This window comes from Hippocampus guttulatus, chromosome 10 (genome assembly GCF_054856545.1).
Source record: "Hippocampus guttulatus isolate MCC_2025c chromosome 10, RoL_Hgut_1.0, whole genome shotgun sequence".
In the NCBI taxonomy this organism is placed as follows: Eukaryota; Metazoa; Chordata; class Actinopteri; order Syngnathiformes; family Syngnathidae; genus Hippocampus; species Hippocampus guttulatus.
The window spans coordinates 10847370-10875304 of NC_141270.1; the positions used below are offsets into that span (position 1 = coordinate 10847370).

The following is a 27935-nucleotide window of genomic DNA, read 5'->3' on the forward strand; positions in this document are numbered from 1 at the left end:
CAGATCCTTCATAAAAATCATGACACCGTATGTGGTCACGGTGCATCGAGGTGAATGATAAAGCCGTGTACTAAATTATAACAATTATATTGACTACACCAGCCACAACATTACAGTGGTATTCAACCACTGTATTCAAAGCAACACTTTGTTCTTCATTGACCTGAAAATAACAGACCATCACCATTTGGATGATACACTGCCTTGAAATAAGCATCTATGTCATTGCCATGGCAACCCCAGATAAACTATACCAGTGGTCACCAAACAAGAGCTACTTGGGTACTGAAAATGCGAAGGCCTACCAGTTATATACACACCTCTGTAGCCTATGTGTGTGCATGTGTGTGTGTGTGTGTGTATGTATATGTAAGTATATATACTGTATATGTACTGTATATATACTGTATATATATATACACAATCACAGCTCTCGAACTGTGATTGTGAGCGTGAATGGTTGTCTATGTGTACCCTGCGATTAGCTGGCAGTTCAGGGTATACCGCATCCGCTGCCTGAAGGCGATTGGGATAAGCTCCAGCACGCCAACGACCCTCTTGAGGATAAGTGGATCAGATAATGGATGGATGCCAACAGAAATTGTAAAATAATTGTTCACCGGTAAAGTTCTGTTGGTGACAGTTTAAGCCTGAAATGAACTTCAGAATAAATATCCATTTGCATTCTTGGGGAAATTGTGTTTCGTCACTGACAGTGTGGTACTTTACTCACCTGACTTGTGTGCAGGCAGGATGGGTTCAGTTCCCACTCAGCAAGAGTGTAAAGGATTTTCTATGTGTACCCTATGATTGACAGTTGACCACTGCAGGGTGTCGTCAGCTGTGATTGGCTTCAGCTCTCCATGACATTGAACAGAAGAAGGCATGTAGAGAATAAATGGACGACTGGAAAATTATTTACAAAAAAAGTCCACCAGCCTCAAGGATTGTGGAGGTTCCACTGTAATCTTTTGAAATATAAAAGTCAGACCTAGATTCGAGCCTAAGTACTAAAAAATGCTATGAGCTGATAATATAATCAATATTGACAGAATGATCTCTAATTTGTGCTCTCATCATACTCGATCTTGACTTTTTTCCATTGCAGTTTTAATCGCTCATCTCCCAAAACCACAAAGGTTAATTTCGGTTCGGTTCGGAGGAATCATACATTGAATACAGAATGTTCTAAGTGAAGAATTTCCTGCTTATTATTGACTCCAGGTTTTGCAGTTGGCTTCTGTCGGTTCACTGAACGCTTTAAACATTCAAGGTAAATGAGTGTGTGAGTCACATTTGTCATTTGGAGAAATGAGCACAGTGGGAGCTGAAGAAGATTTTCCTTACTTAAGAATTGGAGCTAATTTGAGGGGATTTAAAAGCTGGCGGCAAAAAGAAATAGAGCATCGCCAAAACCTGAACTTGTCAAGCAGGTGATAGTAACCACACGACCTGAAAGTTCAAGTATGAAATGCAAGACTGAGAAACCCGACTCAAAAAGATTCAATTACACTTTTGCTCTGTGGCTTCTAGGTGGTCCGTCATTTAAATCGCAAGAGATTCTGTGGCCCAATTTTGGGGACGCAACCATCAGAACCTGGAAATGAGACAAAGTGCGTCATAAAGTTGTCAAAAAGGCGTCCCATTCTACAGACTAATGGAAGAGCTTCATGATTCTTGGGGCCAAAGTATCTTAACACAGTTTTTTTTTCATCTCAGAAAGGAAATATGTCTGTATTTTGAAGATGCAGTCAAATACCAAAGGATAGTAGTCATCACAAACGTGACCTTTTTATGACTAGGTCTAGCCGCCTGATGCTAACCCTCATCAACTAGCGCTGTCAAGGTTTCCCAGTAACTGTAGTTGCAAATACACAAGCAGTTAATCCTTCCAAATACATGCTGAGGAAGCGTTTGGCAAGACTGAGAGGGAATAACTAACCGTCGTACGAGCAAACGTTCATGGAGGGTGTCCAACTGCCGTGATCAGATTTCAGAGATAGGAAGAAAGAACTATGAGGTCAGGAAGGACTTTTAAAAATAGGTCTGTGTTGAATATTTAATTCTCCAAATGTGATTAACTCTTTCATTCCACAAGACGTACTTGTACGTCATTTTAAAATCAGGCCTCGCCTACCAAGGACGTACTTGTACGTCAAAGTCTTTTTAAATTTTTTTTTTTTGCGTCATTGAGAGGAGGAGGAGGTCTGATGCAATCTGGGAATGAGAATAAGCTGTTTGCATTGTAAATCATGTAAAAAAGCGACCAGTAGGTGACAGTGGTGCCTCACGTGCTTGAAATGCATGCTTTTACAAATCCAGGAATCGCCATTTTCATGAAATTTAGCCATCTTGTAATGCCGATTGCTGAAGAATGGAAAAAGATGAAAGAAAGAGTCCAAATTTTATTTTGGTAGGCTCCATGTTTATATAGCATGAGAACCAAATATTCGCTGGGCCTTGCAAGATCAGTCAAAATCCAGTAAAACACTGGGATTGAGGGGGTTGCTCCAGTGAAAATGGCTGGGATTGAACGAGTTAAAGCAGGGGTCTCAAACTCAGGTCCTGGAGGGCCGCTGTCCTGCATGTTTTCCAAGTCTCCCTGTTGCAACACAACTGATGAACAGGTTCAATGTCAGGCTTCCGCAGAGCTTGCTGATGATCTGATCATTTGAATCAGGTGTGTTGCAACAGGGAGACTTGGAAAATATGCAGGACAGCGGCCCTGCAGGACTGGAGTTTGAAACCCCTGAGTTAAAGGAAAAAACCCCCAAAAGTTGGGAGTTAGTGTTGGTTTTCATTGGCGTTCTAACAACATTCATGTTAGCCTACTAGAAGAATATTGTGAAAAAAAAGTTTTTTTAAGACTAATTAGAAGGAAGGCCCAAGCCTCGTGAGAAGAGAAGAGAAACAAAACATCAGAAGTCCACAACCATACACGTCATCACTGATCAAAGTTAAGATAGACTGTATTATTTTCCAGGGGTTAACTTGCATTTTACAATTAAAAATGCAATTTACCTTCTCATTCATTTGTGACATTACAAATTGAATTTGTTTCAATTAACAGTGGTTAATTTATGAGTGCAAATTGTGCATGGTTCATGTTGCCTGTATCTTGTGGGTATCGACTTTAGAATTTGAAGCTCATTAATTTCCCTGAAATATCTAGGCCACGTTAAGTGGTACAGCCACGCATCCCGAAAACACAATTCTCACGAAATGAGTCAGAATTTGTCTCCTCTGCCAAATTTGGTTTATTCGGGAGTAAGCGAGCACGGATAGTTGTCTTTGCCATGGTTCAGGGTTTACAAGTTTTATGTCAACTGTGTAAATCTCCGTGATAACCGCAAGATCTGCCTGTTTTCACACATTAGCCATTCACAGTGATCATTTGCCCCTTGAGTCGCCCTTGCTCTCAAACACATTGACCTGCCTTTTCTTTTGAGTTCTTTCCTTAGTTCTCGTTCAGAACTGAATGTTGGTTGGCAAACCGGCTCATTTGTGCAATATCACCCACAAAATGTACTTGCATGTCTCAAATTTTAGGGGTAAAATTCCACCATTTTGTGACAGTCTGGAGCCCTGCGAGTCACTTTTTTATTATGTCAGTTTTACATAGGTTATCTCACAATTTTAACCACCGTATACAGCAGCGAAGGGATTTTTCTCTATTTCACACTCACTATATCTTATGTTAAGCTTTCCCTTTTACCAGCTGGTCAGCTTTTAACTTCCACTGCCAATAATAGCAAGGCAGGCCTTTTCCTTCATCATGTTGAGAAGTTTCCCAGTGTCCTGAATCAACCCCACAAAAGGAGACTCACTTCTGGCAAATACAGTAGGTGCTAGTTCAGTTGCACAGAAAAAAACAAAAAAAACTTTTCATGGTGAGTTATTTCATATCAGATTGCTAAAAGATGGTAACATTCCATTTGGCGGCTGTTAGTGTGATCATAAAACAAGCTGTGGGTGCAGTCGCAAGTCACCGAAGCCTCATGACATAATACTAGACTAGATCGCTTTGATGGACTCACTCTGATTTTAAGATGGAAGCTTCGATCAAGTGACAGACTCCCAACGAACGTGACACGCTTTGCGGTGGGACAATGTGACACATCCCAACTGAATAAACATCCAATCAAATTTGAAACTGCTTAATTTTATTCATGTATTATGCGCCAATCGGAAAGCTTTGTGTGTCAGACCAGAATGAGTCACAGTTGTATGACACTGCGTGCAAATATTCTCCCACCCTTCATTTTGACTGCGAGTCCAAACACTTGGACAGAGAACAATCTGAGTTTAAAGGGTGATGATAATCACTTCACGGGCCTCTTCGATCACTTTCTACTGAGAGGATGGACGGAAAGTAGAACCTCTAAAGTTAACTGAACCCTTAAGGACTTACAAACTATGAATCTGATAAACCATTAAGTAAAAACGTGCACAAAAAGAACCATTGTTATGTTACCTTTGTGAATCTTTGGAGATGTAAGCATACCTCATGGGAGCTCAAGATTGAAGCTGACGTTTACGGGCTCACAATAAAATGAATGTCGGATGGTGTCAAAGTTGTATGCAGTGTTTTGCCTTCAGCAATAGTTCACTTCTTTTTCAACTTGTGTGACCATTAAAGTTGTTTTTAAATCAGACACATAAGGCTCATCCGCAAATCACCTTTGCATCAAGCCGTCATCATTACAGTTAAGTGTTTTATTGTGTTATGTTTTCACATTAATGGTGAATTTATGTTTGTAATTGTATGGCAATTGAGGCTTAGAATATTACAAAAACACTGCATGTACAGGTTTTATGAAAGTAACAGTTCAACACACTTTTTTGTACAGTATTTGTTTTCATTCCGAAGGGAATCACTGCTTGGAAATGTAAGCTGCGTCCCAGAGTGGATTGCGTTCAACATTGGAGGTGGATTGGCTTACTTTGATGCAAGGCCACAAACCCGCGGGGTAGCAAACAAACCAATAGCATCACCGCAAAGGATTTATTGTTTTTGCGTCTCAAAATGTGACCGCCCTGTTGTTTATATCGGTCACAAAGTATATCTGTGTCCCATTAGACTCAAACAAGATTTTTTTTGTCATTTCAATGAAACCATTGTAGAAGATCACACTTTGGACCAGATGTTAGGATGTTAGGGTGTGGCGGAACGATAAACACATAATTCTTTTCTGGTGAAATCAATGGAGACAGTGCACCCACAATGACCTCACACAGACAAGGAATGCTCTCGTGCGGCGCAATGTAACGTAAATATCAGGGTCAGCACATTGAATCTCCATGTACAATGTTAATTCATACAGAGGGAAATGGGGTAGGCCTACAGTCACATTCGCAGACTAACACATGCACATTCCAACACAATGAAATGGAGAGAAGACCTGGCCACATAAATGGAGTCCAAAGACAATTTATGAGTGTTTGTCCCAGAAGAAAGCTGCTGCTTTAAGGAACACTAAAGCTCACGATGACAGGGCAAAGTCAACTTTGCCAGTTCATCTTGTGGCATAAACATGCATACATATGCTCGCGTGCACGCACGCACGCGCGCACGCACGCGCGCACACACACACACACACACACACACACGCACACACACACACACACACACGCAAACAAAACATGATATTAGACAAACCAACCGACCCAGTCACCCAATAAATCTTGTGCGTCTTCAGCCATACTCTCTTATTTTGGTTACTAACTCAAATAGCACAACATCTGCATGCCTTGCCATTAATTATGCCTTATTACTGGATGGGGCAGACGGGAGCAGTTTTCTCCAAAAAGACAAGTGAATGACTGATCACTTTTTAATTAGCTTCAAGATCAGATAACAAACCAAATCAAATATAGTACATCACATTTTTGGATGGTGGATGAGGGCTGCGAGTTTAGTCTGACCTATAAATAGTTTTGTTGTGATGAGCTGTTTTTACTGTGGTAAGACACCACTTAATCTTACTTAAGATTTTCGATGAACTGGCTGTCAATCTAATGAGAATTAATTTTTCTTTTAGGGGTTTTGCGGTTGTTCAAAGTTGGGCATTGTCAGAGACACTGTTGGAAAGTGCTCATTGATCATTCAACATAGTAGTAGTAACACGCTAAGCGTGGTATTTGTTATTTTGTGTTGGAGTTCTCTCAATTCAACTTTGTTTTTACTTTGGAATAAAATATCCCCTGACAGTTTGAAGGACATCTTTGGAAAATTGGGATCGTTACAGCTCAGAATAGACCATGTAGTAATTGACTATGTCATTATCCAGTTATCTGTCTGTGTTTTGCATTGTGCTTTGTTTTCCCAGTGTGGATGAGCGCAGCCTTCTGCGCACACCTGCATTCGATAACAGTCAACCAGCTTCTTAAGCGCAAAAGATGTGGAAGGAAGACACCAGACTATTGTTTACTTGCTACCATTTCATCGTCTATTTTGGCTAGGAACCTTCTTTGCTTATTTCCAGTGACGTGAGTAGTTGAACAGTTTGTTCTTGTTTCCTAGTTTATTCTTAAATTGTTTATTAAAGAATATTGTTCTCCACAGTATTAGTTTCTAATTTTTTTAATACGTGTAATTAAGATTTTGTTTGTTATTTCGTGGTGTCTTTCTTCCCCTGTGGCTCCGTTCAGTCGGTTTTACTTTTTAATTTTTTTGCACTGGTCATGTTGTTGCACACCACATGCTATCGGTGTCGAATAAAGTCCCGCCTAATTGCTCAATGTTTATATTACCCTCTGGGGTCCAAGATTTGGCAGTTACGTATCATAACATATTTGGCCACCATGGCTATTTCTATTGTATATAATTCAATATTGATATGGTTATTGCTTTGATATAAAACAATAACCACAGAAATTTGGGAAAGAAGCTGAAAATGGTGACCAGTTTACGATCATCTTGACAGCTTTCATCTTGAACAACACTCAAAAATTCACGCGACAGTGATAGCATATCATGGAAGTAGGACATTTAAAAGGACGCACTGGATGGGATGGGTATAATGTCTAGACCCCAAATACAAGACGACCCCCACATTTTCAGTCTTATTTCAATGCAAAAAACACCGTCTTATATGCAGGCCAATACGGTACGTTTGAAAGGTTAGTTGAAAATTGTGATACACTAATGTCCCAATTCCATTTTTGACCTGAGCTACCAGGTTTTGTCATTGTCAGTCAAAGTAAATTCACAGACTTAGTGCTTGGCAGTGATACGATTCCTAAAGAATGGATCGGACTCAACTCTGATCTCGTCCCAAGTTAGAACAAAATATTTTGTAGAGCGTGGTGAATATCGTTTAGTCGTGAAGCTGCAAGTCATTCCAAGAACTGTAAAATGTTCGAGGGAAAAAAGTCATCATGATCAGGCAATGTTTTATTTATATCCATCACAAACCATAGCAACACGCAGCATGTTAACTTACATTGTGAACCCTTGCAGGCAGGTGTGACATTTTGGTTTGGCCCGAGAGAAAACGCTTGAGCCCAATCTAACGACTAGTAGTAGCAGCATCTGTGTGCCTGGCAGCCTCACAGGTTGCACCCAGTTGACGTCATGGACCTCATGTGCTTAGTACTGATCACAGCCAGCCATGCACTACTACATCTGTTCTACATCATTTTGATCCTTGAACTGCCCCAATGCTCATTGTGGGTAAATGGATAGGAACAACTTGATGGGATTGTTTTTGGCTAATATAGTTATAAATATGTCTAATTGAGTAAATGTTATATCAAGACTTTAGAGTTAAATGAGGCTGGTGAAAACGTCAAATAGTCAATCAAGCTGAGGATTTACAAAAATACAAATTGGGGCAATTTTGGCGGTATTTTTTTTTGACAACCTGATATACAAGGTTGACACAAAAATCTACACACCCCTGCCCTTGTGCCAGGTCTTTGTGACCGAAAAAAAACCCAGTTTAGCCGGGGATTTGTTCAGAATTAACCAATCACATTCAAACTCATGTTAGATGGGAGTCGGCTCAAACATGCCACCATTTAAAGAGCCTTTGATTAACCCCAAAGACATGATTTTCTAGTCGGCTTTCCTTGGCATGATTTTATTTTTGAGCAGAAGTCTGTGTTTTGTGCTCACTTATATTTGGAGATGTTCATAATTCCGTCTACCTGGAATAACACCCCAGTTCCAGCTGAATAAAACCAGTTCCAAAACATCAGCCTCACACCATCATGCTTTGCAGTAGGAATGGTGTTCTTTTGGTCACAAACAGTGTTGTATTTGCACCAAACATACTGTTTGGAACTATGGCCAAAAAGTTTCACCTTGGTTTTAAACTTGTGCAAAAAAAAACAAAGCAAAAAACACTTAATCTTCTAACCACATATGGGAAAATGCATTATAGACTGATGTAACCAACGTTTTAGGACACTTTGATTCGCTCCTCTTTCATCTATAACTGCTTCAGACAACAAAGTGTATGCAGCAAAGTGGTTAAGAGTGCACGATTATCTGTGTCTCATGTGTTGTTTTGTATTATTTTGTCATTTTTTTGTTGGCTTTTCTTTTGGTGGTGGCGCGGACACCCGGAGCGGCTCCTCTTGTTTTATGTTGAGAGGGAAGAAATTTCATCTGTGCTGTATGTTACACATACAGTGCATTTGACAATAAAGCTTATTCAATACAATCCAATCCAATCCGATTTATTGGCCATGATTCCAAAAGGTATGTTTGGTACAAATACAACAGTGCGCATCACAAACATCATGCTTTGGGCCACTTCTACCTCATCAGGTAGAAGTGGGGTTTTAGTCAAGGTGGAGGGAATTATGAACAATTCCAAAGAGCAGTCTATGTTTGCACAAAACCTTCAAGGTTTCTGTTAGAAGATTGGTTTTTTTTTGATAATTAATTTGTATAGGTGATATGTCACACAACTGGTAATTGTGAAAAAAAAAACATTGAAATTATTTTTGGTGTTTCCATTTGAACAGCGGTCTTTGACTTTTTATATCCACTATACAGGGGACCACATTAAAATGAACATAACATTCTTCAAATAAACAAATAAATACTGCCCAGTTTGGATTTCTATGGCCTTTGAAGAACCATCGTATGACTACAAGGCCATGCTGGAGATGTTTTGTGCAGCAGAGCTGGTGTCATGAGATAGACGGATCCCGCTGCTGGGATCAAACAGGCTTATCTTCCCATTCAGAGTCCCGGTCAGCAGCTACAGAAAAAAACAACAGCAAATGTCATTTGTGTGATTTTTAGGCATCTCTCATGAAGAGTTATGACTTGATGTGAATGACTCAGCACAAGCTTTTTCACACTGTGCAATTTAGCTAAACATCAGGCTTATTGTCTATGTTAAGCCTCAAACATGCTAGCGGCAAGCATTTCAAGAACTGTCACCCTTAAATTTGTGCTACATAAAGAGAAGAAAATGAAACGCTAAATGCAAACTGCTCGATAGAGGCACCACGATGGAGGAATAGATTTTGTTTCTAATCACGAAAATGGGATGATCAATTCAATTGTGATAATATACGGTATGTAATTCATCCCACATCAAAGCACTGCACAAAACTGAGGCACATTGCAATTTGGTAGAGAGCACAAACAACTGCATCACGCCACTGAACGAGAGGCACAGTTGTATTCAAAATAGTGGTGGAGCTGTTTTGAATTTACATGGCGGGGAATTAGTCAATGTCAATAATTAAAACGGAGCACTAAACAGATGCTGAAAATCGGAGCAGTAACACTTTCCATGCTCCTATTCAACGACTTACAGTACATTATAAAAAGATACTTGAAAATCTGCCGTTTTCCTCGAAGCTTGCACACGTGTAAACATGCACACACACACACGCACGCACACACACACACACACACACACTAGCACATGTTTATGCAATCACTGCTATTTCTTAGTAAAAGGAAGCATTACCTCATTTCTAAAAGTCAGCAGAGCAGCTCTCATCTCAACGCTGAGTGAAAGCAGCACTTTGTCATGAGCATTATACACTGTTACACATATAATCTAGAGACTTTACTCATACGAACAAATAGGGGGGAAATGCAAATGGCCTGTACTTATGTAATATCCCAACAAGGAATACCTTGATAGGAATATTCAATCCTTTTCCAGTGCACTCATTGAATCAAAATTGACACTCTGATATTTTATAATTATAATCACAATATTTCATCATAGTACCCCATAGTGAGACTTTTGGGGTCATTATGAATACCAGTATTGCTACCAAATTTCCTTTTTATCCAATTAAGGGTTAAAGTCTCCATTTATATCAACGTCAAGGTCTGCTGTGGAGTATCTTTTTTAAAGCATTTGAACAGCAGGAATGTGGGAGGGCGGGGGGAAAATACAGCATCTGCCAATTAGTGATACGAAACACATTTAGCTCAACTACAGACCACCAAATTTCTCATGCATGGTCTAATGCTTTGTGATGCATGCGAATCTTTAGCGAGCAAAGCAAATGCAGATGCAAAGCCAGCAGCCTATAGAGGATTCAAACATTGGTCCCTACTGTAATTTGGTGCTGACTCCACAACCATGTAGTCAGAGGTCCATAAAAATTGGGACGTGGACAAAATCCCATCTTTTTGGCTATAAATTTGTTGAATTCGAAATGAAATGAACAAGATGTCCTTTACCCCTTGACGTTGAGCTTTAATTGAAGTGTATTTATATTCATATATATATATGAATATAAATATATATATATATATATGAATATAAATATATATATATATATATATATTCATATATATATATATATATATATATACACACACACACACACACACACACACACACACACACGCATACACACGTATATAGGCTTTTGGGGGGTAGGGATTTTTTTTCTTCAGTTTCGTTTTCACACAAAATGCATGCTTACAAAAAAAATGTAATTCTTTGCCTAAAAACGTCTTTAGTAGTTTTTTAGTATACTTTCAGTCATTGTCCATCTGCTTTGTGAAGCACCATCCAATACGTTCTGAAGCATTTGACTGAATACCGTATGAACACATAATATTGCCGAAAACACTTCAGAATTCATCCTGATGCTTTTGTCAGTGGTATATATTCATTTGGTGAGCTGCTGTTCTCATCCGCCACTTGATTTTTTTCTGACTTTTGGACCCGTGCAGATTTATGACGACTGTCGCTTTTTGCTGCTCCTTGAAGCATTACATAACACCAGATGGGCAAGTCGAAACTCCTGTAAATTGGACGATTTGAAAATGAGATGCCAACAAAGTAAAACACATTAGTGATTTGTCAACATAAAGCATGAAACATCAATGCGGTGTAGTGAAGTCCACAAGTCGACTAATCTGTTTGACAACTAGCACTTTTTCAAAATGCAACAAATATTGTTGGATTGACTAACAATAATCTAATCAAGCCTCAGGACATTGCACTTATTTTTCAGTCTTCTTGGAGCCTTCTTTTGACAATGGCCTTCTGTTCATTGACCTTAATCCAGAATTGCGTCTCCGGCCCTGGCAAGTGTTTAGGAGTTAAAAGGGTCAGCAAGCAGCTGCATTACGGAGAACAGGCCTGACATGCTGCTCATTGTTTTGAACCACAAGCAAAGGTGTTGAGATCGTTTTACCATCACACACTTTCAGTAAGCATCTGTAATTCGACGCATTCCACTGAAATGATCTCCAACCTTTGTTCACTGAGGCTAACTCAAGCGAGTTGATGAGGACTGACTTTTAAAGGTCATAGTTCAGAGATTTAAAAATAAAATTCACACTGTTTCAATGTAGATGCAGGGGTCATGCTGGGCTCACAGCTGTGTGGCTTCCCTGGATTTGGAACTTTAAAAATAACACACTTTAGTATAGATCTGATCTTATATGAAAGCTTTATCAGCAATAAATGAAGCCAGTGCCTTATTCCTACGTTTTGAAACGTATGTATCCCACAAGAGAGAGTTTTACAAGACATGGACTTCTATATTGTCAAGACATGGCCTCTCATGCAGGAGGGGAAGATGCAATGTTTTTAATAGTTATGCTGAGGTTTCCCTCGAAGTCATAAATCAAAGTAAAAGGTTGCATGACGTGTCATCTATATTCCACAATCTAAGTTATTGTTGGGCAAGCTTCCTGGATAGCACTGAAAAAATAAATAAATATACGCAAAGTTCAAAGGAGGAGATAAAATGTGTGTTTAATTTTCTGATGGGTGCTATCCAAATGGTGCCAAAAATGTCCGCAAATAGTGTTAAATGTTGTCAATGCGAATCATACCAAGGGTCTTTCAAGTGAGGGTTTAATTCAAATCCAATGTATATCCTTGCAAATGATTGAAATGATCACAAGGAGAGTACAGACCATGACCAAAAAAAACCCAAATCAGGATGTTCTGCAGACAGAAAGCAACATGCACATGAGAGATGGGAGACAGCGCCCTAAGTCTTTTATGAGACATTCACTACATCACAGAAAGACGGAAGTACCATAGCATCTACTCATTAAACCACATGCACATACTGTCGGTTAAGCAACACCATTTGTTGAATGGAGAATGGGAGAACAAGCAGAACAGCTGCAGTGACTGTCTTTGAGCAAAACCTACGACATACACGGGAGCACTTTTTGGCTATGTTGAAGCTGCTGGTCCATTCGAATTTTTTTGCCCTGATGTGTTCGTGAATCTGTTTTTTATTTTTTATTTTTGTCAATGCAATGTCAATGCAAGCAGTTCAATTACGATATTTCTCAAATCCAACACAGGCCTCTTTTGTATGTCGATATAAATCAAATATACTTTATATTTGATGTGAAACTGTACACAAGCAAATAGGAAGGTTGTGGGCTGGTAGGGGATAAACAACCTCATTCACTGTTCATGTCCTGTGATCCATCCATCCATCCATTTTCTGATCCGCTTAATCCTCACAAGGGGTGCGGGGGGTGCTCGAGCCTATCCCAGCTGTCTTCGGGGACACCCTGAACTGGTTGCCAACCAATCGTAGGGTACACAGAGACGAACAACCATCCGCGCTCACACTCACACCTAGGGAGAATTTAGAGTGTTCAATCAGCCTGCCATGCATGTTTTTGGAATGTGGGAGGAAACCGGAGGACCTGGAGAAAACCCACGCAGGCACGGTGAGAACATGCAAACTCCATACAGGAAGGCCGGAGCCAGGATCAAACCCACGACCTCTGCACTGCAAGGTCAACACGCTAATCACTTGCCCACCGGGCCACCCATGTCCTGAGTATAACTCAAATTGGGAAATTGTTCATTTTTTCTGAAGTGGGTTGTTGAGCGGTGTAATTGAAAGAGCCACTGCAGCTCGTGTTTACAGTTTACAGTCACAAAAACACAGGTGCGTTCGTTAATTTATAGAAGAGTGCGCACTCTACTACTGAAGTAAATTTTCAGTTCCTGTAGGTGTCCCAATACGTTTTAACTGACACAGTTGATCTGCTTCGAGAGACTCATGGCTTCCTGTTTTAATGGCGTTCCAACTCTATTGAACGCATGCCTGCTGCTCTCAGAAAAGTTCTGTCTCAGCTCCGTCTGAGTCTCACTCAGATGTGACATTCTGGAGCAGGCGGCTCTGTATTTGCTGTCTGACCGTCCAATAGAATGCTTCCGGAGGGCAGGAAAATAATACAAAAAAATGGGGCAAAGTAGTGGGAATAGTTTCAAATGCCAACTGGCCACAAATGAAATAATACAGTGAAGAAAGTCGAGTGGGATGCCAGCTGCATTTTTTTTTCCAGGCTGGAAAGAGCAAAGATGATACATGTGGACCCTTGGAGACAAGAGCCAATGGGATGATTCACTTGGTCTTCCAAGTTGGGGGAGGCTGACAGAACAGCTGCTGGTGTCAGGAAGCGGTCACAGCTCTGCACTCCTGCAGCTAACGCTAGGTGCAAATGATGAGTAATCAAAATATTCTCTCTTCATCAAAAGACTCAATCAACACTTTGAAGAGTATGGCTGTTTCCTTTCATACTCGATCTAAGTACACAAACATATGCAATTACAAACAGAAGTGTCCAAGTGCAACCTATGCAAATCTATTCAAATGTGCTGTACTTTCTTTGTCATTTGCTAAGGATATGTTTCCCTTATGTTGCCAGCAGCCACAGATAGCCGACTTTGCTGGAAATGTCATGCACTGTGGGGTTTTGGCCATTCTTTCATTTTGAGTCTAACATGTTGTCCGTTCTGTGCCACGGGGGGGGGGGGGGGGGCTGCTGAGGCCTGGAGGTTCAAGGTCACTTTTCAAGTCATGGTTAACTGTGGATGTGACTGCAAACTCATTCTTGTCAAAGTTATTTATTTTTATTTTTTTACCAGCTGCTGCTTCTTATGTCATACACATAAGCCTGAAATTGACTAAATAAACACACACAGACCAACAACCATTCACACACACAATCACACCTAGGGACAATTTCAGGTGTTCCTTTAACCTGCCATGCATGATTTTGGAATGTGGAAGGTAACATGGAGAAAACCCACACAGGCATGGGGAGAACATGCAAACTCCACACAGGACGGCCAGAGCCGGAATCGAACCCTGCAACTCTTCACTGCGAGGCAGACGTGTTAACCAGTAGACATAAAAACACATAAATTAGCGAAATCATTTATCAAGCCGTAGGGTTTAAAGCGTGTGAAAAATGTCGTGGCTTATACTCTGGTACATATTTCTAGGCTTGTTTTATTTGCTGGATGTATCTGATGTGTGACTTGTAAATGTAACCAGTGCCTCGTGTACCCTGGTTCTGGGAACTTTTCTGAATATTACAATCCATGTATGAGACATGTCTACTGAAGTCTGCCAATGCATTAAAACATTTCATCATGTAACCCTCTTTTTTTTTTTTTAACCGTACAATATGTAGCCAATATCAAAAACAGATTACCACATTGGCTCTTTGTGTGCATGTACCTCCCACCCTGATGTGTTAACCTTTTATTTAGCCAATTTTTTTTCTTTGATGAATCTGGGAATGGCTCAAAAAAGCACTTTCCACTTGAACAAGGAGACAGCAAATTATTTATGAAATTAAGTGTGTCATTTGACAAGTGTGTTTGCATGATTGAAAGCTTTGAGTTCAGACTGGCTCAGGCTTGTCCAGAATCATCCCTCTAATGCTGCTGTAGGCCTAGAATGTCTGTGATTTCCTATCATGCTCTGAGCTCTTTCCTCCTGCACTGTTCATATTCATATCCTATTATTCAACAGCCCCAATGCAGCATCTTGCAGCCCCCGAAGTTTTTGGCTTCATCCATTCCATACAGCATTATTGTGAAGTTACCAAAGACATGGACATTTAGAGTTGGGCCAACATTGTTGTGAAAAATATGCCCCAAGAGTTCTGATAATTTTTGGAGTTTGAACATCATCATACAGGACATCATTTAACCTGAGCCATCAGGAGACCACAGTAAACATCAAATTTGGCCCAATTTTTCGTATTTGTGTCCCTTTCCGAAGCAGAGAAGCTTTCAGTGATGCAAAAGTAGTATTGTGCAGTGCTACCAAAAGTGCCACCAGTTGGAGATGTATGCCAGTAGCTAGTAGACGAGAGACACTCTACAGGTGTATGTGTCAACTATAATCAATAATCTGCTGATAATTGCTAATCCTTGAAGCGAGGATTAACAGTGTTATTCATTTTATTTTAGTGGATTTTTACTTTCTGGTTGTGTCCCTTAGGCCGCTGCTTTGTGCATTTCTTGATGCCATGGTGCACAGAAGGAATAAAATAAAGAAATAAATAAAAAGCTGCCCCTCATTGGCCAGTTATCCACATATTTAATATTAAATATCCACATATTTGTGTCCAGAGTTTTATTTTTGAAATGTACGCTTTAATTTTATATTTATTTCTTAATATTTGTTTTAGATGTAAAGTTAACAATGGCAAAAAATGTGGATTAGAATGTTTAATTAATGCACTAATGTATATTTTACAGCACTGATCCCTTTTTTAAAATCACAATCCGAACCGTTCCTTTTCTGTCAATAGCAAAGAAAGAAAATTGGGATACTGAATTGAAGGTGAATAAAAACAGACGACAATGATTTACACACTTTTCCAGCCTATTGTATAGATTTTTAATGTGATGAAGATGTTTTCCATCTCTGGTGTGGAACAACATGAGAGGAGCTATCAACAGCTTCAGATTAGAAAACACAGCTATCACAGTAACCCAAATAATGTGGGCTCCCTCGGGCCTATTTCCCTTGTTTGACCCATTAACCTGTTTCTGAAAGCTGGCTGTTCATTTGCCTCAGGGTAGCTATAGCATATTTGCTTTGCCTTTACATATGATACTGAAGCACGTAAATTCCATACGAGGGAGCGAGTGCAAGCACAGCATTAAAACGGCTTTGGCTTTCAACCACTGCTTACATTGGATGTCTCTCAAAATAAAAAAAAAAAAAGATACATGCACAAAAAAATTACATTTCCAAATGTATGCCACCTGAAATCCTTAAATTAGGAAATACATTACAGAACAACAATAACAATTAAAAGTGAAGTGAAGTAAAATGTTGGGATCTCTCATAAGAGCGTAAAGGAGCATGAACGGCAAACCTGGGGGAATGAACCACAGACGTGATCGGACAGCCTTGATGGTCTTTTGCGTATTAGGGCGGAAAACGTGAGTAGTAAGTAAATGGAAAAAATGCATTGCATTATCTTTCTGGGCCTTGCAGTGGCGAATTCTCACAGCACTAAATATGGACAACATCTGGCTGAGAGATATGGCCTCAAAAAAGCAAGATGAGCACAGGACGTGCAAACTATTTTGATGGGTTTTTTTCCTGCGCAAAACGGTTTTTCTAAGTACTCAGGATTTACAGCATATGTTAAGTACCATTCATTGTCAGGCATTTTAAGTTAATCATATTTAACGAAGAGTGACTTCATTAAACAAGAAGCGAGTTCATTACTGCATAGCAAACTCCTTGCAAATCATTGGAGGAAAATAAATTAAAATTTACAACTCCTGTAAAAGAGGGGCAATTTTGTTCACTGTATGAGTAATGTTTAGCTTAATAATAAATTCATCAAACAGCCAAATCATTAGGTATGCATGCCCTCTGGAGTGACAGATGTGGCGCAATTCTAAGATGTTCGTATTTATCTTATTTCGCAACAGGAAAAACAACAGAGATGACGTAATTGTCCATCCAGGGTGCTCACATAAACTACTATATCGACCTTATATTGATTAGTATAAGAGATAGTAACGAGACATACTGTATGCCATACAGTGTATGGTGACCAGGTATATGGAATATCAGAAGCTAGTAAAATAACAATAACAACATAACTAACATCTCTGTCAATTGAAACAAAAAAGAATGTACGGTATGCACTGCACAGAACTTTATGGCAATATGCTGTGTGTATGTGTGTGTATGTGCGTGTATGTGTATGTGTATGTGTGTGTGTGTGTGTGTGTGTGTGTGTGTGTGTGTACGTGTGTGTTGGTGGGGTGTCTGTATGTGCGCCTGTGCGTGCGCATCTCTATTTTTATGAGCTGACTGAATAAATCCTATAGTTATGCAGTTTGAAATGAAAGCTTGATTATTATAATGATCAATTAAGAGTGAGCATTTTACCGTATTGCTCAAATAACACAGGTAACAGCGAGTTTTAATGCTTAATGGTAAATTGGTGAAGACTTTGCTTTTACCAAGTTAAGAACACAATGTAGTCTCTGTGCAGCACAGAGAGCCTACATCGGTGGATTTTCTGCTGGTGCTGCAAATTAAAAATATGCAGGCATTATGACAAAGAGCAAGCACACACTGAATGATGAAGTGCGTCTCCCAACTGAGCAGTTTACTGTAATTCAGCCAGCCAGTGGCTAGGGATCAAACTTTCCACTTGGGAATTTGAATGTAGCATTATGTTGCAAAAGTAGCCTTATACACTAGGACCTGTAGATTTATAACAGGTGATCTTGATTCCATCTCATGGAATAGTGGGAATGGCAAATGAACTATTTGATTAGACGCTAATATCTTGTACAAGTTCCTCTGCAATAAATCTTATTTATGCTATGTCAGTAGTGACCTTTCCTTAGCATTTTGACACGTTGGTTGCCACACAACAATGGTGATTAGCATCAAACAGAATTTACCGTGCATTCAATTCTGCTCGTGAATAGGCAATTCCCTTCCGTTTCCCACAATAAATGTTAACTTGCAATGCATGATCAGATCAATCACAACATACACTCATATCACTGTCATTTGGCATTCATCCATTGTTGCTGTATGTGTATGTGCCACAGGGTTAGTTAACTCTCAATCAACTCATCTCTTACCTGTGGAGTAGCGGGATTGAAGGCCACACTGAGCACCGTCTCAGAATGTCTCTGGAGCTTATGAAGGTAGCTGCTGCTTCTTATGTCATACACATAAGCCTGAAATGAAGACGAAATGAACACATATAACTAAAGCCTTCTATTGATCACAGGATGTGAAACTGTATCATATAGAGCATGAAGAGAAAATGATTTGGTATCAAATTCGGAAAATCTGCTCCAAACCTTGTTGGTTCCGAGACTGTACATAAATCAAAACTTCAGTATGTTTGGATTTCGTAACATCAGTAAAGCTGTTTTAGTACGTTTAAGACTGATTTTGTAAAAGTGACTTTTGTCATGTCTTCCTTTGGTTTTGTTCCAGCTCCAGTTGGAGTGAAGGGCGTTCCCCTCCAGCAGGCGCACCTGCTCCTTCTTCCCAATCAAAGCCTTGTAAGGACAGTTAAACTGTCTACTCTCTGTTGGATGATTGACCTTGCTTGCTGTTGATGCTCGAGTGTTGTTTACTAGACCTCGTTCACAGTCGTTTTACAAGTATTGGTATTATTTAGTCTTTTTGATCTTGTTCTTGTTTTTTTGTGTAAAATGGACCCTTGTCATTCCGTTTGTGTTCTCGGTGTTACTTTGCCTTGCCTTTTTAAAGCGCTTTTTGTTTTATGCCTAAACATAAACTTCTATCTATTTTATGGTCAGACACTAGTTTAGTGGTTTTGCATAACCCATAAAAACACTGGGTTAAAGTAAGAGATGACAATACCACCACGTTCCCCTATTGTTCCAATGTGAAATTAGAATGCAAAATGCCCCTAAAGGTCAAGGACAGCTTGTTCGGAATTTTTAACCCGGAATATGTGATGATGACTTCCCAGAGATGTGAATGTGTTAAGAGTTGCCCAACTGTTTTTTTTTTCTCCTCTCTGGCTGCAATCAAGCTTTAAGAGCCATTTGTTTGCTTGATTGCCACAAGCAGATGAAAACAGATGTGAAGATCGATGTTCGTTACCAGACGACGACTCATCAGTTTCTTGCAGCTGTTTTGTGTTCAGATTCTCCGAAAAAGGCTCAAGAAAATCCATCCATGGGTAGAGTCTTTCCTCTCCAAGTTATGTGATGCGTGTGGTGTCTAACAGGGCATTATTTGGCTGAGAGAACATTTTAATTCAATATAATGTGAGATGTCTCCATTTACAATTAGAGTAAGCAGCAATTCTATAATTGTGATTTTTATTTTTCTTCTTTGCCTGTACCAGTTGTCCTTATAGGGTCACCGGTGAGCTGGAGCCTATCGCTGACTTTAGAGGAGAGGTGTGGTACACCGTGAATTGGCCACCATACTGACATTAAAATTATTATTGTGGGTATTTGGAAAAATGTCAATGTGTGAATTCTCCTTACCTTCATTTTAATATAAAGATAAGCAAGCACTTTTGGTAGAAAAATAGATATAAATTCCCCCCTAGCAGTGCACATTTGCATTGTTCAAACGAATGTAATAAGTGCCTATTTCCTTCCACTGCCTTTTACTCATACAAACACATTAAGAAGAAACAGGACATTTTCCAAGGCACTTTGAAGGCAAGTCAATAGTCACTGTCTGGAAAAGCAATTTAATAACACTATTTCAACATGATGTTGAATTGGGACGTTGGAAAAAGGTCTGAGTCCAATTAAATGTGAGTCAAACGCAAAAAAAAAAAAAAAAAAAAACTAAACACTTGGTGTTACAATGGAACCCGGACACTTCACTGTGAAGCAATAGAATCTCATGATTATAACAAATCCTTGAATTCATGTTAACTATAGGAGAATAAATGCCCCATATACATCCACATAAGTAATATTTCTCTTGTATCGATCATTGTCCATGATTCAGATTCAATTGTGTAATAAAATACATGTGAAAATTAGAACCACACACTGATGACATAACTCTTAATCATCCTGTAAATCAATTTGTTCATCCCAGAGATATCCATGACTTCAGTCATTGGCACTCTGTGGTATTTGATTTGTCACTTTAAGAGTACAAGGGGAAAAGCTTACGTGTCGACAACTTACACATTTGTCCTCTGAGCCGCACGCTACGAATCGACCACACGGGGAAATGGCGGAAGAGCAGGAATGGCAGCGGTTCACATGGTTGTCGTAACGGCGTACGCACCTGAGGAGATGAGTCCAATGGTGAGGAATTCAGGAGAATTATTGACAACAGATAGTCACTGTTTGCCTGAAAATATTATTCCAGCTTCCTCTTCGGTCAGGTCGTAAAATGTAGAAAATCAACTGGTACGGTTTTGAAATTTGGCCCAATTTGGGAGGGAAATAAGCCTGAATAATTTTGCACAAGAATCTCAAGAGTTCAAAGACATGATACCGAAGCATCGCTCACATGACTTGAGACTACTATCACGTTCATGTTTTGCTTTTTCTTTGGCTTAAGGAACAAAAAATGAAGGCGATGACAAAGTGAAGGATTAAGACTCTTGTCACTCGAGTCTAGTGTGAACAAATGCATCACTTTTGAGAAGATTTTGATGGCAACACTTTTCAATGAACCATTTCTATGACCATTTGTTTCTCGTAAATATTGATACAAACACAACTGATACAGCGCTAAGATAAGGTTCCATCATACGGAATTTCTGCTTTGTAGTTGTTTCACATTCAACATTAATAGTCCAGTATCTTAAATTGGACACTGTATATGTGTTATATTAAGCTTTAGCGGTGGACTAAGGTCTTCAGTATCATTTAAACAGAGGACCTACAGTTTACTGCTCCTTGTGTACTACAGTATAATTAAGTCCTGGGTATGCTCAGACCATGGCAATGCACAAAAGAAATCTGCTCCAAAGCTAACTGCAACCATGACCGATATTTATTTTTACATTTCACAAAAATCTGAATCTGTGGTGGTGACAAAGTTGGCCCGGGCTAAGAGACAACACAGCAAAGAGGAGTTAGTAGTTGACAAATGGCTGCCTCTCGTCACATACTGGGCTGTACGTTTGCTTTGCAACAGCATGAAATGTCTTTACAATGCCACCGACAGCTCGCTGAGAAAAAGTCTCGCTACATGAGCTGAAATGTTGGCAGATCCAAGCCTTAACCAGAGAACATACCTCTAACATTCATGTTGAAGTAATCAAACTGAGTTGAAAGTAGGTCAAAGACAAAGACTACTGACTACCGTATTCCCAGTTAGGGATGGGGTGGGAGGGGGGATAATGACAATATAATGCACACTTTTTAAGAGACTAATGCAAGCTCTTTGGAGATCACAGTTCTTAAAGGTTCTTGTGGTTGTGTCTAAGAAATGTCTTGTTGGTATGTCTGAGGTCATAGGTTACAGTCACTGTCACTGCAACTTCACAGGAACAACTTCAAATTTGGACTTGATCAGATTGATGATGGCTGGCGTTTAATCATCAATCGACAAACATGCCAGCATTTATCTGCTCCATGAAAATGAACTCTTGACGATGACTACATTTTAATAGAAAGACATAAAATAAAAGAACGTGGAGTGACATCAAAAGCCGTCCCCGCCAAATTAGTTGCAATTAAAAGTGAATATTGAACTCCATGAGTCACTCACAATAAGCATTAATTTGACTTTTGCGCTAAGGCATCTCTCCCATCAGTTTCAACATCCTGTAAAGTCAACAATGTATTTTGATCAATTTAAATATCGTGACCACTATTATCACAAAAAAGACACCTCACCTATATCTCACATTAGTGTCGAATTATCATTCACTTTGAATACGTTTGTTACCCAGAAATCAGTTGCGAATTGAGACAATGCGACCCAGGAATAATTTACGGTTGTGGCAAATCAAATTGTAATTAGACCCACTGCGTCATGCAGATTACGCCTACTCAACCTCTTTATGAGAACACCAAATAACCCAAAAAGAACACTAAAAAAGGAAATGGTTTCACAGCAGGGCTCTTGCCCAAAGTCCTTTGGGATAGGCTGGACTCACCCATAACCCTAAACAGGAGAATTGGTAGAGAATGGACAGATTTCCCTTGGAACAGCAAATACCACTGTCAAATATAGTGGCATGAGGTCAAGCCTAGTTAGAAAAAGGTATTTCCCAGCACTGTGACCCAGTTAAAAAACGTAAATAGAGAAAACAGACAAAGCTAAAAATGGGAAGTGCAGTGACATATTATAGCAGTGACAACATGTCAAGTCATTGGAAGCTAGTAAAACCTGGTGATATGGGAAAAACAGGAGGGGAGTAAAACTATTGGGAGTAAAATCTCAATTCTGATTCAGTCTCCTGTCTCTGACCCTACTGAATGGCTTTCACATTTGGTAAGAGAACATTGCTAACATTAATTCTTCACATCTCAAATGTCAAATGTGACTCAGCTCTTTTAATATTGTCCAATAATAATGATAATAATATTATTAATACTGGACTGTTGAATGGATAACATGTGGAGCTGTGGTGAAAAGTGCTGACACAAGCTGCCAACACAACACAGACAATAAGCAGTGTAACCATTTCGAGTATAAACACCCTTTTGGTTTTCTAGGTCAAAATCAGGGACGGTGCCACACCGGGGCTATGTCATGCTATAGCCCATTTAGAAATGTGTGGAGGACCAGTTAAGCCCCTCCTGCATTTTATTTGCTATTTTAAAATATATTTCTCAAAATATATTTGGGGGTTTGAGTATTTTCTCAAACCCCCACCCCCCACTCAACTGTATGTATCTGTCTAGCCCCACTTTAGCATCGGACGGGAAAAAAATCCTGGAGCTGTGCCTGGTTAGAATGAAGACTGGATGCTTTGACTACAGTAGGAGATGCTTAGCTGTGCCCCCCCCTCCCCCCCCCCCCCACACACACATACACAAAAAGAGTTGCATAAGTGGTGACTGTTCAGTATTTGAGTGATGACTAACAGACTGCAATGGCTGGTCTGATCCTCTTTGAGTGGCAGCCCTGAGGGTCCCTTCATGCACCTGAGTATTCAGTGTCAGGCAGCTAGGTAATGCTGAACATTTGATTTAAGATGACTTTTAACAACATTCATAGAAACACTGCACCCCCCCCCCCCAAAAAAAAGCACCACCTAAGAAAATATTGCAGGTAAGAGCTTTCCATGGGATAATTATTGCAGTCATTGATACGTTTGATCTAGTAAGATGTTATTTAACCCAAACCGATGCAACGAGTAGCTTTTCGTTTCCTAAATAACCATGTCATAAACAAACTTTTAAAATTGGGTTAGAACTGTCAAATAAATTATTCAGTAGTGGTGAACCATAATTTTCTGGGAACATGTGCGGTTGGAAAATAATCTTGAAAAGATCCTTTCGATGTTTGGTGGGATGAGATGGTACAAAGTAAAGAGCTATGTTAAATAGAGAAAGTAAGTGCATACTGCAAAGAGAACTCAAGGGATTTTGTGCTGAACAGCTGTGTAGCCTGAAGAAAACAACATATCACTGACGCAAAGGGGGAAAATTGCTCAATTTGCTTTTGGGAGGAGAAAAAGTGGACTATTGGAGCTATGCAAAAGAGTTACAGGATCTAATAATTCCAGTTCTGACCGTGTTTCATAGTGATGGGTACACTGGGATACAAAGGGATGCAGTCATCAAATGCTTATACAGTACCAGCTGTGGAATCAGTTTTGTTGCACATTATGAAGCAAAAAAATAGGCATTTGATGAAAAATGATATAATCTGACTACCGGTAACTTTCTATCGTGAAACAACATCGTTCCTTCCCACAGTATTACACTGCAGAGTATGAGTCTACAAGAACTCTATTCAAGTACCAATAATGCAAAATGGCAACCTAAAGTCAATATATAAAGCAGCCTTGTAAGGGTAAAAGAACAACAGCATGCAATGAAAAACATATCTGAAATAATGTATAGTTCCATGAGGAATTAAATCACTCAATGCATGACATCTTTATTTTTCAAGGAATTCTGCTGCACATTCAGATGTACAATAAAACACTTACTGCACTCATGTGCTGTATGCAAACCACTACCTTATATATACATTTGGGCCACTGTAGCTCTTTCACCTCTAGCCATGGGAGTTCAACATACAGAACATACAATTAAGGAGGCCAGAAAATGTGCTCCCCATGTGCTTATTAATCTTGGTGGGGTTTTATTTGATGAGTAAATCAAACTACCCAGCTACAAAAAAAAGACAGAATTTGAAAGGCACATATTCATTAGACAGCAAGAGGGTTTTAATCGAGTTTGGGACAAATATTTAAACATGGATGCAATAATTCTTCAAGAATTCTTTCAGCTGAGCCAAAACAAATATTTTGAATGATCCTCTATGTATGAACTAAATATCCTCTGATAGAAGAACAAGAAGACAAACAATGTTGGCTACATTGTCCTTTGATACAATAACTAATTAAAGGGTGGAAAATCTTGAGAATGGATCAATGGCATTGTTAGGCCTGCGGCGGTGAAGCATTCCGAAAATGTTCTTTGGACTTTCGAAATGAATTGGTTCCATTTTTTATGTCATTTTGTTTTTTCATTTTATCTATCATTACATATAATATGTATAGAAATATAAAGTGATGCAAAAAAGATTTAGTATTATTCACTTAAACACTGGAAAATGAAGGAGGTGGAAGCGCACAGGTGCTTAACATTGCAGAAGCAGAAATCGTTCACGTTCATAGTCACTCCTTTTCCGACAGTACCTTGTTTTATAAGTATTTTGGTTTTCCAATTATTCTTGTCTGATTTATGTTTCATGTGTTTGGGCCTTTGCCATCTCGTTTTGTGTTTTTTTTGGGTTTCACATTTACCTTGCAAGCGCTTTCTGTTCAAATTTGCTTTTCCTGGTTCTTTGTCGCCAGCGATTTCTGTTTATACTTTGCGGGTCCTTCGTTTTCAATACATATTTTTGTTTCGTAGTTTGTCTGTGTCTGCATTTGTGGGATCTGCACACCACCTGGTTCGTTTCTGAATCTTGTCACCCATGGGCCCTACAAATCAAATGTTGGCTTTAAAGTTTTACACAGTATTAGCTGAATGGGAAATGTTTTGCTCATGTGCTGAACTTGCTCACGTCCAAAGCGTCCCCTGGGTGCTAAACCCGCCTGTCCATAAAAACTTTGTGACGCCCCCGCAATGGATGTTTAGTTGGAATAAAGAAAGAGGAGCTTAAGTATTTTTGTCGCGTTCGTCTGGTTAAATGGTTACAGTTAGTTTGAGTTCTTAGGATGAAGCATTTGTTCAGCCACTAAAAATACTGATGGGAATGAAAATCTCATGTTTTAGCACAGAAATTACAACTGCCATAATTAACGTTTTCTGACATGGCAATTCTTTGCCACACACTTTAAATGGTATTATGTACGTACATGAAAATTTGTTCAGGCAATTTGATTAAAAACACAGCAAAATTTAATTTAACCAACAGTTGCGGAGGAAAATACCTGTAAAGTCAGACCAAAGAGCTTTACTGTAAAGCTACAGCTTCGTGTTTGCTTTCAAAACTTAGCTTGTAGCAGACGTGTGTACATTTTCAGCATGACGTCTCTGATCCACTGGTAAATATACAGTATATACAGTGTGACCTTTTTTTTAATTTGTATTTTATGCACCCTCAAACTTTGTGAAAAAAATGCATAGCTAACAGACTATAACAACACAACAGAAATCTGAACCAAGTATGCAAAATACACTCAAACCTGTTTTAAAATTTCAAGCCAAGTAAAACATTTAGTATTCAGTATCATCGAACAGTATATATTTTTCTGTTAAATCTTTTTTTTAAACTCATTTCTATGAATTGTGCAGCTAGTCTGATCCAGAATAAAAATTAATATGGTCAACAATAATTATTTCAACAGCAAAGAATCTTACACTAACCTAAGTGTGCGAAGGTCCCACAACTTCAAGCCATCCGTGACTGCACTCGTGAGGAAGAGGTTATAGGATTCTGGTGCCTGTGTGCTGAACATTGAGCCCTGTGAAATATACACAAATGGATGAAAATGCCTCGTCGGGAAACACATGACTTAAATAGTTTGCGACTTAGCTTCTTAGAAAATCAAGTGCTGGAAAAGACATTTGCAATATAGCCTGTATAAGCAAACTGCTTCCAAATATTTCATTGCACTTCGCACAACAGTGTGGGGAGAGGTAGAATGAAAGCCAGTGGTAGTGAATCTGGAATGTGAGATGTTTTCGTTTCAACAATTTGTTTTCCATCCTTGAGCCACAGCAGTGAGATCGCACTCGGTTATATATATAGTTTCCATAGCACACATACACCAATTCCATATGACTTCTCTACCAACTCTTCAGATGATGCATCAAGGTGTGTGTGAAATAGGGGGAGAGTTTTTTTTTGTTTGGATTTCCATTAGAGTGTGAGAACGGGAGTCTGAGAGGGCATTTCCAGTTCAGTTTTCCGAGAAGTCCTCCACGCTTTTGCTGTGATGAGTTCCAGGTGAGTTTTTAACTGGAGAGGCGATGGAAATTTTTATTGGGAAATGTTGCTTCCCGTGCCCATGCTGCAGTTCGTCTGAGTGGTCAGCCTTGAGACTAGATAGCAAGGCAAAAGACGAGCGACTTTGCAGCCAGGCTGAAGCAATCCCTGCGATCCTCTCTGGTATTATTCCCCCTACACTCCTCAGGCCCTCGGGCACCCATTGACGCAATAGCTCAGCTGAACCAACACAGTCAACAGTGATGGCACACAATAGCTGGCGCGACAGTCGAGAGGCACCTGAAAGGGCGAAGCATGATGTCACCTGTGAGCATCACACTTGAACGCGTGCATTTGATCCACGCCACTGGCTGCTGTTTATCCAGCTAATCGAGACGACCAAACACGCAGGTCAATGCGCCGAAGCGAGGGTACGCAACAGCATGGGATCACTTTACGTATATGCGCTTTAAAGTTCACAAGGGACGAGGGAGAGGACTCATTGTCTAAAGCGTAAGACACGTTCTTTGTTCAGCAGACATCGCCAGTTGACATTTATCAATAATATTGATGGTTTTCATTGTGAGTGATTCACAGTTCTATTCTTCAGAGCACAATAATGGCTATGGATGCAGGCCCAAGCTGTCTACTTGTTAGACAACAGCAAATTGGGCCCACTCTGCTCCAAGACAGTGATGTGGGAGTAAGGCTGCCGAAACCAAAATTGGATCATGGAACGGCGTTGTTCCAAGACCCTCATTTTGCATGGATTCTCCCCCTGCCATCTCATATGGCATTTATAATCCTAATAAACCAGGGGTTTAAACACACATCTAGATAAATGATAATGACCATGAGTTTTTAGCCACTGACTTGCCTCTGTCACACCACAAGCTAACACGTTTTGTTGCCTCACAGATAATGTGCTCCTTATGTAACCATCCTCACACTCATAGACGACTTATGCAACATCATAACATCTGCCAAATAGTTGATCCTTGACAATAAAGATGGAACTCGCTCTACCCGTGGATGCCAGAACAAATACATTTTCCTTTAGGTGGGTCTGATACCAGTTTGCATGTTCTCCCCGGGCCTGCGTGGGTTTTCTCCGGGTGCTCCGGTTTCCTCCC

General features: G+C 39.7%; 1 protein-coding gene across 1 annotated transcript in view; it reads right to left on the reverse strand.

Moving 5' to 3' along the window:
• Window positions 1-7383: 7383 nt before the first annotated feature.
• wdr27 (WD repeat domain 27) overlaps window positions 7384-27935 on the reverse strand; it is a 32038-nt gene continuing 11486 nt past the window's right edge. Inside the window, exons 21-24 of the mRNA XM_086122474.1 lie at window positions 26241-26338; window positions 20412-20514; window positions 18354-18452; window positions 7384-9215 (exon numbers count right to left, since the gene is read on the reverse strand). Coding sequence (XP_085978600.1) covers window positions 9102-9215; window positions 18354-18452; window positions 20412-20514; window positions 26241-26338 — 414 coding nt within the window. The 3' untranslated portion in view covers window positions 7384-9101. The remainder of the gene's footprint in view (window positions 9216-18353; window positions 18453-20411; window positions 20515-26240; window positions 26339-27935) is intronic.